Source organism: Clarias gariepinus, chromosome 12 (assembly GCF_024256425.1).
Source record: "Clarias gariepinus isolate MV-2021 ecotype Netherlands chromosome 12, CGAR_prim_01v2, whole genome shotgun sequence".
Classification (NCBI taxonomy): domain Eukaryota; kingdom Metazoa; phylum Chordata; class Actinopteri; order Siluriformes; family Clariidae; genus Clarias; species Clarias gariepinus.
Window position 1 is genome coordinate 16815006 of NC_071111.1, and position 15937 is coordinate 16830942.

Genomic DNA, 15937 nt, shown 5'->3' on the forward strand with positions numbered 1-15937 from the left:
AGTTGAACTTTACATGGTTACATAAACATACTTGAACCTAAAGTGTCAGCCAAAATTCTGTTTAGATCAGATACATTACCTGACTAGTCAAACAATATACTATAATAATAATAATAATAATAATAATAATAATAATAATAATAAAATATAAAAATATATCTTTTTGCAATTTATTTTGTTAAACCATTAGTGATTTTGCACATACTACTACTACTACTACTACTACTACTACTACTACTAATAATAATAATAATAATAATAATTATTATTATTATTATTATTATTATTATTATTATTATTATTATTATAGTATATTAATATCTATAGATTCCAGAGGAAATCCCAGAATAAATAATTTAATTCAAATTTATTTTGAGAGAAATGTTGCACTACATTAAATATAACTATAGGTTAAAATATGTTTGGTCATCTTCATTAAGCAGAAAAATAAGCAAAATCAATACTGGTTTTACAAAATAAATTGCAAATCCAAACTCTCTATACATTTGTTTAGCTTTGATTATGGTGCATAATGTTATGGCCAGTTCATAACCACAGTTTAAGTCCTGGAAGCCATCACAGAAGAAAAAAATGCATTGATGTAATAACTTAGTAATTCCGTACATTTGGTCACCACCTGCCCTCATTTTATTGCCACATAACATTGTTGAGCCAGGCCTGACCAATTAAAGCAAGCAAAAAAAAAAAAAAAAACATACAAAACAAAAACATAGCAACTGCAGATTTAGTAAACAGTCTTATTTTTATTATTGGAATTTAGCAGCTGTAGACTAAGATTTTCTTGCCTTGGCGTCTGTGGGCATGAATGAGTCTGGATGTTCTCCCCATACCTGTTAAGTTTCCTCGGGGTATTCCAGTTTTCGTCAACAGTCCAAACACATGCAGATTAGGCTAATTAGCGTTCACAAATTGTCCATACTGTGTGTTTGTGTGTGTGTGCCCATGTTGAATTGTCACCTCATCCAGGGTATACCCTGCTGCTGGCACTAAGTCTCCTGGGATTGGCTCCAGGCCCCCCGTGACACTGTATACACCATAAAGCAGTATAGACGATGACTGAGTAAGTGAGTGACTTCCTAGTCGAACAGTAACGCATCAAAACTGGAAGTAAAGCTAAGAAATACTTAAGCAGTACTACACGAGTGAGTAATCTTGTGAATAATTAAATATGGAGGTGGTGGACATTTCTGTAAATCTAATAAATTTCTCTTTATATCCCCACTTTTTCTGCTTTAAAATATCAGGTGTATTAACTTTTGGGTTCCAGGGTTAAATCCCAAATAGCCTTAAATGGTAAGCTAGTGCACTAAGGTGTACAATCACTTGCTCGACACACCAAGTAGGGCATTTGTTCAGGGGTTGGAAAGCTAATTGGGATTCAGCTTCGTGTTAGAACTTGATTTACGACAACTTAGATGCAATTATAAAAGTGCTTTTGTGACTGGTTTTAAATTTGTTTTTCAACAGGCAATAACATTACGAAGCAAAACATTATGTCAACTGGCCTGCCAGAACATGATTCAGTAAGACCACTGTGGGTATGTTGAGGTGTCTGGCACAAGGATGTGGGCAGCAGGTCGTTTGGGTGCTGTGGGTTGCAGGGTGGGATCTCTGTGGATAGGACTCGTTTCTCCAGTATATCGGATGGGTGCACAATCAGATTGGTTGGCAGGCTTGAGTTCGTCCACAATGGGCTGTGATGGACTGGGGCTCCTGGCGCCTTTCTTACATGAACTTTCATGGGATTGGACTAAATGGGCCCTGCAAGCAAGAGGTAACCTTAGATGCCCATGAACCTGTTTAACAGTTTAGAGTACAGTGTCATGAAAGAGATGTTGCCCCCTTTTTTTTTGCCTATTTGACACACTTAAATGTCTTTGATCAATAAACAAATTTTAATATTACACGAAGATAACCGTAGTAAATACAAAATGCAGTTTTATAATGATGATTTTATTTATTATGGGGGAAAAAACTGCCCAAACCTGCCTGGCCCTATGTGAAAAACTTATTGTCCCCAAGACTTTTGTGGGTAAATAGTCCATGAACCAATGAGACAAAAGTTGAATGTTTGGCTGGTATGTGTCCCATATCATTTGGCATAAAACTAACAACATTATACCAACAGTCAAACATGGTGATAGTCTTAGTGTAAGGGGTCTTCAGGACCTCTTTTAGAAAATCCTGGAGGAAAAAGTCTGGCCATCAGTTTGTGACCTCAAGCTCCAGCGCACTTGGGTTATGGCAGGACAGTGATCTGAAACACACCAGCAAGTCCATCTCTGAATGGTCAAAAATAGTCAAATAAGACATCCGGACTGAGATGACCTTAAACAACACCATTTATGCTTAAAAACCCTCCAATGTGGCTAAATTAAAAAAATCTATAAAGAAGAGTGGAATTTGTCTACAGGAATGTAAAAGACTCACTGTCAGTTAATGCAAATGCTTGATTTCAGTTGTTGCTGTCAAGGGTTACATAACCAGTTATAAGGTTTAGGGGAATGACTTTTTCCACAGGTCTGAACAGGTTTTTTTCATTAATAAATAAAATCATCATCATTTAAAAACTGCATTTTGTATCTACTTGGGTTTTCTTTGTGTAATGTAAAATGATTTAGATTATTAAACGATTTTAAGTGTGACAAATATGCAAAAAAAGAAACAACAACAAAAAAACAGGAAGGGCATATCTTTTTTAAGGCACTGTATATAATTGATAATTAATGTTAATGTTATGGCTGATTACTTTTTTGTGAATATACAATAAATATCAACTATAGTAACCACCTGGCAAACCTGCTACCAGTTATACTTACAAGGTATTTTGTTATGGTTGCATGAATATAATGTAAAGGACATAAATAAAATTTACATTTGTATTGAACTTACTTTTTCCATTAAATTTTAAACTAATTATTTATTAGTAATTATGTATGTAATTTATTTGTTATATAGGAGAACTCCCAGCCCTCCATCATTAGGGATTAAGTTTGACTTTACAGCACAGTATAATTTGCAATATAATTTTCTTCTCTACAAACAGCTTACTTAAACAATCATAATGAATTGAATTGAAATTTTTACTATGCATCAAAATGCTCTGATACATAGCAACTGTCAACCCTGCCCTTCTATTTCAGAAAAAAAAAAATTCTAAAGCAATTTTGAGAACAGGTTTTAAAAAGAAGCTAAGTGCATTTGTGGCCGGTCAGGAAGGTTTGGGAAAAACTGAAGCATACAATTTTTTTGCCAAGTACATTGTTTTTCTTTCACTCATATACAATATACTATAAACCCCACAAATTGTCAGAACTCAAACCAATCAACTGACAAAGAACAAAATGACAAACATTTGCAAAATGAACACAAAAGACAATGTGGTGTGACTTTATTTTACTTAACAAATAATAGAAGGAAAAAATTTAAAACCAGACAACAGATTTTTTTCATGAGCAGCAGTGCTAAGGTTTGACATCATCCTATTTTGGCCCAGAGTAATGAGTTGTCCATGTTCCGCTGGTATGCAAGTGCAGTTCATCAAGTATGTACAGTAAATACCATATGGTGGTCAAAATATTCAGAGCCATTACTGACGACTAGTGGCTAACTCGAGAAATGCCGCAACAGGTCACAAGTCTTGGTGTTCTGTTAAAATGTTTTCTGTGTTGGTGTTCTCATCATCCTCAGCAGGTCCTTCTTCCTGACTGTCTATGAGGACACAATAAAAAGAGAAATTTAGTCTCAGAAAATATGAGAAAAGTAATAATAATAAAGGAAAATTTATATATATATATATATATATATATATATATATATATATATATATATAAACACACACTGCGTTCCAAATTATTACACAAATGATATCTTTCTCTCATTTTCATAATTAGTCAATATAAATGACAGTCAGTATAATGTTCTAGTCATCAACTATTAGGATATAATTTGAATTTTATTGAACAAACCTCCTAATGATAACAATATTTATTTAAAAAAAATAAATAATTGAAATTGCACTGTTCCAAATTATTATGCACAACAGAGTTAAAACATTTTTAAGGTTGTAAAGAACTGAAAATGGGCTTTTGTTGAATTTGCAGCATTAGGAGGTCATATTTACTGAAATCAAAAACTATTTCAATCAAAAACATCCTAACAGGGCATGTTACATCTTAACATAGGACCCCTTCTTTCATATCAACTTCACAATTCTTGCATCCATTGAACTTGTGAGTTTTGGGACAGTTTCTGCTTGAATTTCTTGTCAGAATAGCCTCTCAGAGCTGCTGTTTTGAATTAAACTGCCTCCCACCCTTATAGATCTTTTGAGGATTCTCCAAAGGTTCTCAATGGGGTTGAGGTCAGGGGAGGATGGTGGCCATTTCTCATGCCCCTAGCAGCCAATGACACAGGGGTATTCTTTGCAGCATGAGATGGTGCATTGTCGTGCATGAAGATGATTTTGCTACGGAAGGCACAGTTCTTCTTTTTGTACCATAGAAGAAAGTGGTCAGTCAACATACTTTGCAGAGGTCATTTTTACACCTTTAGGGACCCTACAGGGGCCTACCAGCTCTGTCGCCATGATTCTGGCCCAAAACATGACTCCGCCACCTTCTTGTTGACGTCGCAGCCTTGTTGGGACATGGTGGCCATCCACCAACCATCCATTACTCCATTTATCTGGACCATCCAGGGTTGCACGACACTCATCAGTAAACAATACTGTTTGTGAATTAGCCTTCATGTATGCCTGGGCCCACTGCAACCATTTCTGCTTGTGAGCATTGGTTAGGGGTGGTTCGTGGAACTCCATAAGCACCAGCACCTTCAAATATCTGTTTGCTGTATTGCAATGGCATTTCAGCAGCTGCTCTTTTAATCTGATGAATTTGTCTGGCAGAAACCTTCCTCATTCTGCCTTTATCTGCACGAACCTGTCTGTGCTCTGAATCAGCCACAAATGTCTTCACACCTTGTTCAAGGCATTGCACTATTTGACACTTTTCAGCAGCAGAGAGATCCTTTTTCTTTCCCATATCACTCGTAACCTGTGGCCTGTTTAATATGTGGAACCACCTTCTTCAGTACTTTTTCTTTTATTGGGCTCATCTGGCAAACTAATTATCGCAGGTGTCTGAGATTAATTTCAGTGATCCAAAGAGCTCTAAGATACAATACCATCCATGAGAAACTAAACATTTAATGTTTGTGACACTTACATCCAATTTGCATAATAATTTGGAACACAGTATATACACACTACCCTTCAAAAGTTTGGGGTCATTTTCTAACTCCATGATTGTTACAGATTTTTATTTTCTTCTACATTGTAAAGGAAAATGCATTAATCCCTTTTGAACAGTTAATGGTGAGATGTTTCTGCTACTTATGCTCTGTAAAGACTTCATAACGCCTCTAATCTGAGGTGCTGTTAATTGGTCATTTTTCAGGCTGATAACTCTAAATTAACTTCTCGTCTGAGGCAGAGGTAGGTTTTGGTCTCGCCCTCCTGGGATGGTCTTTATGAGAGCCAGTTTCATTATGGTGCTTGACGGATTTTGCAAATGCACTTAACAATACTGTTCTTGCAAGAACTATTACTGAAAGGCTGACCTCTGTGTCTTAAAATAACAACTAACTGTTGTTTTTCCTTGTTGTTACGTAATTACCTAATTCCATATGTGTTATTTTATAGTTTTGAAATCCCCAGTATTGTTGTAGAATGTAGAAAATAAATCACTAAACAAAAACAAAGAAATTTGCAAGTTACCTTAAACTTTTGAACGGTAGTGTGTGTGTGTATATATATTGGATCCAACTTTTGTTTTTTCAATAGGAAGAGGGTCATGTGACACATCAAACTTATTGGGAACAGCGCTGACGTGGTATGAGTGAAACAAAATTTCATCTTTATCCAATCCATTTTTCCGATTTCTCATCTGTGATTCACTCTCTGATTACCGAACAGGGAGTGTATTTGGTTGTTGCCAAAAGAATTTCAACTTAACATAAACAAGGCGCAAGATATATATATATTTTACATTTTACACTATTTCCTGTGTCCTTAAAAATCTTTTAACCCTGGCTTGAAAACTGAAATGAACATGACACACATGTTAGACCTAAAATACAAGAGTAAGCAAATACCTGGTTCTGCTTGCTCAACACACACTCCATCGTGTTCCTCAAAGCCTCCTGCGCACCGACACTTGTAGCTGCCGTTAGTGTTGACGCACTCCTGGTGTTCCTCCGTACACACTGGGTCTGGCAGCTCGCACTCGTCCACGTCTGAGGGAATTTAAAAAAAAAATTTTTTTTTTACAAGTAACGATTAATAATATTATCAAATCTACAAATCATAAAACAAACACACTTATACGGCTTTGGTGTGTACCTGTGCAGGTGCCCTCTTCGTCCTTGTAACCTTCAGCACAGGACAGGCAGTTTCCAGGTCCAGGGCCTTTGCAGCCTGAACATCTGCCGTCACACACTGTGGTACAGAAAAGATAAACACGGTAAACGCAGAATCAGAAAAATTGGTGAAAAATGAAAGTAAATACCACTAGAAGAAAGCGGGTTTTTCACATTCTGTATCCAACCCACCCCCCCGCACTTTTTTTTTTTAATCCTCCCTTCGTTTTGTTTGACCACTGGTTTAGTTAAGAAAGCAAAAAAAAGTGTTGTTTCAGTAATTTCCTCCATATTAATGTGGCAAGGAGTCATATCATAAATCACAGCTCTGTGCATAATATCAAGACCTGAACAAGTGTTTACTAACCATTGCAGGAATACGAGCCATCCGTGTTGAGGCAGTATTCTTTGTCTTTGCATGGAGGGGGATCTTTGGAGCACTCGTCTATGTCTGAAATCACATTTAAACAAAAGAAATGCCACAAAACTCATGGGAGAAATGAGATCACATTAGGACATTGGAATGGTAGCACAGATAAAAAGTTCACAACATAACCCATAAAATATGCATGAAAAGTATAAAATGAGAATGTTTCCCACCAACACATGCTTCTTCTTCATCTTCTTCCCAGCCATCTCGGCATTCCTCACAGTCCTTATTAGTGGCTCCAGTGCAGGTCGTGCAAGATGAGTGACAATCTGCAAGCAGGATCACAAACCAGATACAGTACACAATTGAAAATTTAATTAAATCCGAATGCAAAGTGTTTATAAAGAGGTGAATAAATTTCTAGCTCAGGTGTATACGACAATTATGTTATGTAAAATTAATTTGAAATCTTTGATCTACGTGTTGCCATTTGATGTTGTAAAATGTTGTCGCTCTTCTGCCGCTCTAAACTATTGACACAGCATGTGTTCCTGTGTGGTAGGAGCAAATTATTTTTTAACAAAATGTTCAAGCTGCTGTTTTTGGAACATGCTTTTTTTTTTGACAATTAGAATTTTAGATATTATTTTTATAATGATAATTAATTTTACACTGTACTTTACTTTAAATGTTGAGTGTTTCCACACACCTGCGTGTTCCTTATAGTGAAAAGATTGCACAATAATAAATTTGTCTAGTAAAAACTGCTGTGTGTAGCACATGCATAGTTACAGCATTTAGGCGTCATAACTGTGATGCACATCAATATATACACACTTTTAACTATCTAATCAGCCAGTCACATGGCAGCAACTCTTCTGAATTTAGGCATGTAGACATGACCAGGATGATCTGCTGAAATTCAAATTGAGCATCAGAATGTAGGGAAAAATTATTTAAATGACTTTGGACGTGGCATGGCTGTTGATGCCAAAAGGGCTGGTCTGAGTATTTCTGAAACTGCAGATCTACCAGGATTTTCACACACACCATCTCTAGTAGGTATAGTAATATCCAGTAGGTTCCCTAGCCAAAATGGCTTGCTGATGCCGGATGAGAATTACCAAACTGGTTCAAGTTGATAGAAAGGCAACTGTAGCTCAAATAACATATTGATTACAAAATCTCAGAACACACAACAGTGAAGCAGATGGGCTACAGCAGCAGAAGACCACAATGGTGTCACTCCTGTCAGCTGAGAACAGAAAAATGACACTACAATTGACATAGGCTCACCAAAATTGACAATAAAAAAAAAAAAAAAAACTGTGAAAAAACATTGCATGTTTTGAGGAGTCTCGCTGTCTGCTGCATTTAGATTTAGATGGTAGGTTCAAAATTTGGCATTGACAACACGAAAGCATGGATACTTCCTACCTTAAGTGTAATGGTGGATATTTGGGGGATAAATGAGGGATATTTTGTTGCCATATTTTGGGCCGTTAATACCAATTGGGAATCACATCATACTGGTTTATTGTACGTCAATGGCTTTCACTGTCACCAAATCTCAATTAAATAAATCACCTTTGGGATGTGGTGAAACGGAAGATTCGCATCATGGATGTGCAGCGGACAAATCTGCAGCATCTCATGTCAATATGGACCAAAGTCTCTAAGGACTTTGTTGAATCAATGACATTAAAAATGAAGGCAGTTCTGAAGGCAAAATGGGATCCAGTGTATAAAAAAACAAATTCTCTTTTTACAAAGATTTTTATATAAGTCTGTCTGGGTTATATTTCAGGAGTCATGATACCTTATCATGACCAGATTCCACTGGCATTAACAATCCCTCCATAGTCTGTGCTGCTTACCTTTGCACAAGGAGAAGGTGTCGTTCCTCTCCTCACTGTAATATCTCTCAGCACAGTCCAGGCAAAACTCTCCTTTATATCCACGGTCACAAGTGCATTTTCCGTTTCCTCCCCTCGTCCCGTCGCCATCACATTTACCGTTTCCGTGGCAAGGTCGGTCAGATCCTCCTACGCATGCTGAACAAATTTTAACAAAGCATCATTTAATATTAAACAAAGAAAAGTCAAATAAACTAAACAAAGCAAAAACAATTGTCTGACTTACAGTTACAATCTGGTCCAAATGTTCCTTTGGGGCAGCACACTTTGATGGTTTCAATACAAAACCACTTATGCAAATCTGGATGCTTCGATTTCCTGCAAACAATTTACAGGAATTACAGTAAAACCGTCGGCAAGCTAAGATTCCAGATTAACATTAATTAAACAAACGACGCTTCCAGAGACGGATCTCCCATCCTGACCTCTTGAACCACCAAGTCTCGAAGTGCTCCTCGTATTCTTCTACCATGTGGTTACACTCAAAACTGCTGCTTTCACACAGACCCTCGAGAATCTCCACCAGCCGAATCTCACTGGAAACACACCACAGACACCGTCATTCGAGGATGTCACAGCATGCAGAACTATGTCAACAATGCACTTAAACAATGCATGACAGGTAACAGGAGAAAACACAAGTGAGCACCTTTACAAACTTTGCATGCTTGCAAACTCAACATTTAAGATCTGCATTAAGGAAAGGTTTAATCAAATATAAAGTTAATTCAGCCTGACCTGGTCTCATACTTTGACAGCTTTCTTTCTTCCCAAGCTGTATTTCCACCACCAAAATTTTTCTTTGCCGTTTTTTCAAACCCCTACGTGAATAAAAACATCAGCCATCATTTACTGATTATTGTAGTGACTTAACTAAAGCCTATACTTTCTCATTCAAAACAACTGCACTTGGAGATCACAGAGCACAGGACCTACCTTGTTAAAATTATTAGTTATTTGTTTACAAGTGGAACACAGAGATTCAATATCCTTTGCATTGCCAGATCCAAAGAATAAAACAAAAACAAGACACAAAAACAGACTGATCGTGCCCGACAATGTCATGTTTAAAGCATCTGGTGAACTACCAAACTCCAAAAATCATTATAATTAAAAATTAACCATAAAGGAAGGAAAGCGAACAAAGCCACAACATCGAACCCGAGTCAGCGAGCAGCTTTCATCATCATGAGAAAAGTTTACCCGTTAGTCGACTGTTATGTATACTGACGGATATGCAAAGCTTCACAATTCTCATGCCGGCTACTAGCACTGCTCCACTTCCGCATTAGTTCCCTTGCTACGATTGTGGCCTGTTTTGATTGGATGGTCATCACTGTCAGTTAAAGTAAGAACCAATCGGATGCCGCCACGCGCGGGCCTTCTATTTCAAACCGTGTGTGAGGCGTTGGATTTGTCATATTAGTAATATGGATTTGTACACTTTCTGCAAAAATGATGAATGAGATTAAAATAATAATAATAAAAAACAATGGTCATAATAACAGCTTACATAGCATCAGTATGTACATTTATTTACATTTGTTCCATGTTGTGTGGTTTGGTACATTACATTTTTATTAAAGGGACATTTTCAGGTAATATTCAGGACAAATGACAAACCAAACGGATATATATTAGTAGTATAGTAATAGTATATATATATACAGAATTTTATTATGAACGTATTAATTTTCGTAACCAGGTTAAATGTTATATCATTTATAATGTAACATCATGTCACATTTACCTCGATTATATCGGTCTCTGTAACTTCGCTATTGATCATATACATTAAACCCAGTTTTCAACATGTGCCAACTTCATGAAAACTACAAATCCCATAATCAGAATGAACAGATGATCCCGGATACCCGGATGTGGGGCAGGTCTTTGATTTAACCCCGCGTAATCAAATTGTACAGTTCCTGAAATAGACCTTATGTCAACCTTATGTAAGTGCTAACGAAAAAAAAATTAACGACAAGACCAATAAGTGCTTTACATTACACGGACTTATTCAGAAATTCAGGTATAGAAGACGTGGTTTAAAACCTGTTCATTTCCGACATGGTGACGTACAGGGCCAGCTGGGCGAACAGGTTTGTGGCGCGCATGCGCAGTTTAACTCTTTCGTCCAGCATGGCGCGGAAGCGAAGCATTTCCCAGGTCCCCCAGTTTGTTTTGTTAATATCCGTAATTTCTCTGCATTTACTCGTGTGCCCTTTTACCAAAGTCGAGGAAAGCTTTAATTTGCAAGCCATTCATGATATTCTTTATCACAGATTTGATTTGGAAAAGGTAAGAACTTTCAAACATACTTTTCATACGTATAGTAAATGGAATTTAGGGCTGGACGATTCGATTAAAACATATTGCTAGAATATTGATATAAACTGCGATATGTAACGATAAGATGTATAATTTTGTATACAAATAGATTTATCTAGGCTAACAACTGGACAAATGATCTCATCAGAGTATGTTTGGCAATGTTTATTTATCACCTGAAAATATGTTTCTTTAAAAAGTGCTTGAATTATTGATAAATTGTTGACTATGCATATAGTACCTGTAATAAATTGCAGCCTTTTGCAATTAAATAATTGCACAGGGCCATATTGCAATTTAGATTTTTATGTGATTAATTAAACATAAGACCGTATATGACAGATGGAGGGGAAAAAACGATTTTGTTATGAATCACTCTTTTTTTTGTGGCGATTCACGTAAGTGCCCACTGTCAAGTTGATTTTTGAGATTTGAGGGCATTTGAGGAGGTAAAACATTATAGTTTTTTCATAATTCTACAGGTGGTACACAATTACATTCCGTGTGGTAGGAGTGAATTATTTACTAAGTTTGTATTGAAATAATAATTATGCTTATAAAATCGCAATTTTAATCGAATCGGCAGCTAGGTATCGTGATGTCGTATCAGTAGGTGACTGGTGATTCCTATCCCTAATTAAAAATAAATCTATCTATCTATCATATATATATATATATATATATATATATATATATATATATATATATATATATTCCACTGTTGCCATATATATATATATATCTGATTTAGTTAAAATTAGTAATGTTGGTTTATAGAGGTTATAATATGTTAGGCTGTGTGATTGAAAGTTGTTTCACTTTGCCCACACTATATAGACACACGTCTGTCTGTATATGTGAATTCTGTCATGTTTGCATATTTCCATGGTCATCATCAGAAGTCCCCTCATCCTGAGGTGTGTTACAACAGCTATCTGTGCTCTCTCCTCTTCAGTACGATCATCATGAATTCCCTGGTGTCGTTCCTCGCACCTTCATTGGGCCGTTGTTCATCTCTGCTCTCAGCACACCTATGGCTGCTTTACTCTCCTACCTCGAGGCTTCAAAATTTTACACACAGATTATCGGTGAGCTTGTCTTCAAAGGATTACCTGATTAATGCTTTTTTCAATACATTTTTTGAGCTCACTGCCATGCGAGTGATCTTGTGTTCCCCACAGTGCGTGGTGTTCTGGGAATGTGCGTCTGCCTGAGTCTATGGCACATGCAGAAACAAGTGCGGAAACATTTTGGCTCTCTGGTCTCCGGCCTTTTCTGTCTTATGTGCACTTCGCAGTTCCATCTGATGTTTTACAGCACAAGGACTTTACCAAATGTGTTTGCTCTGCCTATAGGTGTGTGTACACATGCACATAATATCAATGAAATATGTATGTTATGAGAATTTGTTTATGTAGAACAAAGTACACATTACTTTTAACATGTTGTTTTGTTAGGGATACAGAAAAGCTAGATATGATTCTAACGGACCTTTTTTTTTTTACACAGTTTTGCTGGCATTTACATCCTGGATGGCCCAAAGGCATGGTCCGTTCATCATGCTTTCTGCTTTTGTTATCATCGTGTTCCGCTCAGAGCTCTGCCTCCTGTTTGGACTCATGTTGCTGATGTCGCTATTCAGGAAGCTCAGTATTAAAAAGTTGCTTTATTATGCTGTACCAGCTGGCATTTTGTCACTGGGTGAGTGTTGTTTTGAATGCATGGGCTTGGGTTTTTCACATCGTTGTTATGTGCAGTAAGCATACATTTTTTTTATTTATTTTTTTTGTAGGTTTCACAATTGGTGTTGACTCTGTGTTTTGGAGGAAGCTGCTGTGGCCTGAAGGCTATGTCCTTTGGTACAACACCATCTTGAACAAAAGCTCCGACTGGGGAATATCCTTTTTGTGACTAAAATCAGTTAAAAACTCTGTTCTGCCTACTGCATTTCCCCTAGCAAATACATATTAAGACTTTACAGTATGCAGTTGTGAAATATTAACAATTTATAATAGTACCAGATTCATCTGGAGTCACCCGAAAGAGGATGGCTTCCCTTTTGAGTCTTGTTCCTCTTAGTGCTTTCTTCCTCATGTCATCTCAGGAATTTTTTTTTTCTTGCTGCTGTCACCTCTGGCTTACTCCTTAAAGATCTAAATATAAGTCTACATGCAGATGTCAGAAAAAGCTGCTTTCTCAAAATATCTGTTGTTTAAAGCTGGATATACTGTAAGGGGGATTCAGGGTGTAAATCTCGCTTCTGGTCTGTCTGTACTTGGTGGGTTTCATGTGGTTACTCCAATTTTCTCACATAGTAAAAAGACATGAATTTTGGGCTAATTGACATTTCCAAATATGATTAATAAATATGATTTCCGGCAATAGGTTGGCACCCTACCTTGTGCCCCAAGTCCCCTGCCACAGGCTCCAAGACCCTACACATTATAGGCGCTATAGACAGTGGATAAATTCAGGTGATTCAGGGCAGTCAATTTATATAAAAACCCAGCATCAGCAAGTCCATTGGCTTTTTCCAGAGCTCAGGTTAATTTATCTGGTTGCACAATATAAACAATTTTATATGGCAAAATATACTGTACTATAAAATCTATACTTCTAAAATATTTCCTACTGTACCCTGAATGTGTGAGTTTTGTTTATGTTAGATGACAGGTTTTCATTTTTCAGATAGAAACAAATTACTCCAAAGCAAAATAATTTTATTAAGTTGATAAAAAAATAGATAGCATGAACATGTTTTCTGTGAGCTTATTTAGCCAAATTCTACCAAAGGAGAATATAGTGAATTTTACTATATGCTGCTAATAATTATGTGATGGCAATCCATGTACGAAGATTGAGCACAAGTTTGTATGTATTTGAATCATCAGTTGCCACCAACACTGATGCATTCGTTATGTTTCTCCTGTATTTTCTTAACCACCTCTCAGTAAACCTCCCCTTTTCTCTGGTATTTCTACTCTGCGATTCCTCGTGCTCTTGGCGCCACTATCGTCTTTGTCCCGTTTGGACTTTTGGACAAGCGGATGCACAAGTTGCTGATACCCGTCATAGGCTTCATCCTGCTGTACTCTTTCCTGCCACACAAGGAACTTCGCTTTATTATTTACACCTTCCCCATCTTTAACTTAGTGGCTGCGCGTGGTAGTGCCTACATGTAAGTAACAATTGACCATTTGCTTAGTAGGATGTGTGTACATTTTTCATTATTTGTTAATGAGCGGAACATAATGTTACATGGTGTAATGCTTGTGCCTGATTACGAGACTTTATTTCTTTTCTTTTTTCAGTTTAAACAACTATAAAAAGTCATGGCTGTATAAAATCGGGTCTGTCGCTGTAATTGTCCATTTGGTGGCAAATGGTGTTTACTCGACCGTTTCATTATACGTTTCACGCCACAACTACCCAGGAGGCAAAGCCATGCAGGAACTGCACGCATTAGTGCCGGTTAATTCGGGTATGTTCCTTCTAGTATTGAAAAAAAAACATTGTAACAAACATCAATACTGGTACCTTATCTGTATCTATTTTCTTGTTTAGATGTGAACTTGCACATAGATGTACTTGCTGCACAGACAGGCGTCTCACGCTTCTTGGAGTTGAATAGCAAGTGGAGGTGAGTAAAGATTTTTTTTAAAAAGCAATATGTATCTACAGTATTATATATATGGATCGGTATGTATTTGAAGCATACAAATCTTTTTTTTAAAGGTATGACAAGAGAGAAGATCTGACACCTACAGATCCACTTATGAAGACGTACTCGCATGTACTGATGGAGGCAAACACAACACTGATATCCCTACTTAGTGGTTCTCACAAACCCCTCATCTTCATCCAGGGTTATGAACGCTTGCTGGTCAAAGCGTCACAGTTTCCTCCACTCAGCATTAAATTTAACAACAAGCTTGTCCTTCTCCAGACTCTGACACACTATGAGCCTAGCTGATGCAGAAGTTCAGGACTTTGTGTTCGTAAAAAATCCGAGTATGCTGGTACGAGTTATCACTCAAAAATGTACTAGAATAACAATCATCTTTTTCTTCTCCAATAAAAAACAGCAGCAGAGCTAATCAGTGTATGAATCTGGATCGACCGAGAGTTGCATAGATGTGTTTTGATCTCTGATATTAACTGACACCCTCTGAAATCTTTATCATCTTCTTTTATTTTTACATTAGTCATGTTCTGGCGGGGGCTCGTGCTCCTTGCATTTTCGACCTTAAAATTGGTGTGCTAAACAGGAAATGTTAAATATTAGATGAGCACATATTACATCACATATAAGATGAGTGCAGTTTCCCTGAAATTGTTATGGAAGCACTGAAATTTTAGCCATATTGTGGGAAAAGTAGGATTCTATGTTTTTGGTTAAATAAAGAAAAAATAGCAGCTATATGTTAACTATTTACAGGTGACTACAAGGGACATATGACTGATTTTGTAAAAGCACCATACTAAAAAAAATATATTTTAACCTTTTTTTCTGCTTTCACACAAGTCCACATTTCCTTTCAATGTTTGATGTTTTTTCTTATAGATGGTTAATGCCACAAATTTCTCAAATTAGATTTTCTCTGCTAAATAAACACATGCGTGTTTTTTTAATAAAGAGCATCCTAGAGTGTTTTTATCAACATGGTGTTGACACAGAGACCGTGATGCCACACTGCACCTAGTCTTGACACTCAAGAAAAACTGGTTTGTAAGTCTAATCGCCTACCACGAGCCACCTGGGTTGTGTAACGGCTTGGTCATCTACTCACCACTTCCCTTTCCAAAGAGTGAAAACAAACTGTTACTGGCACAAAGTTTCCTGTTTAAGAATAGGAAAGCTCACACTTTTGCTTCACTAATC

The 15937-nt window shown here is 36.9% G+C and overlaps 2 protein-coding genes across 2 annotated transcripts; one reads left to right on the forward strand and one right to left on the reverse strand.

Moving 5' to 3' along the window:
* Positions 1-3384: 3384 nt before the first annotated feature.
* On the reverse strand, positions 3385-9994 carry creld2 (cysteine-rich with EGF-like domains 2). The gene is made up of 10 exons (XM_053508274.1): positions 9661-9994; positions 9463-9545; positions 9150-9260; positions 8951-9042; positions 8686-8862; positions 7039-7137; positions 6806-6889; positions 6422-6517; positions 6175-6315; positions 3385-3732 (listed from the first exon to the last, which is right to left on the reverse strand). The coding sequence occupies exons 1-10, from the start codon at positions 9787-9789 to the stop codon at positions 3653-3655; spliced, it is 1092 nt and encodes a 363-aa protein (XP_053364249.1). The 5' UTR covers positions 9790-9994; the 3' UTR covers positions 3385-3652.
* Positions 9995-10779: 785 nt separating this feature from the next.
* On the forward strand, positions 10780-15716 carry alg12 (ALG12 alpha-1,6-mannosyltransferase). The gene is made up of 9 exons (XM_053508210.1): positions 10780-11025; positions 12011-12143; positions 12237-12410; positions 12565-12756; positions 12848-12950; positions 14009-14233; positions 14367-14536; positions 14620-14695; positions 14791-15716. The coding sequence occupies exons 1-9, from the start codon at positions 10795-10797 to the stop codon at positions 15026-15028; spliced, it is 1542 nt and encodes a 513-aa protein (XP_053364185.1). The 5' UTR covers positions 10780-10794; the 3' UTR covers positions 15029-15716.
* The last annotated feature ends 221 nt before the right edge of the window (positions 15717-15937 follow it).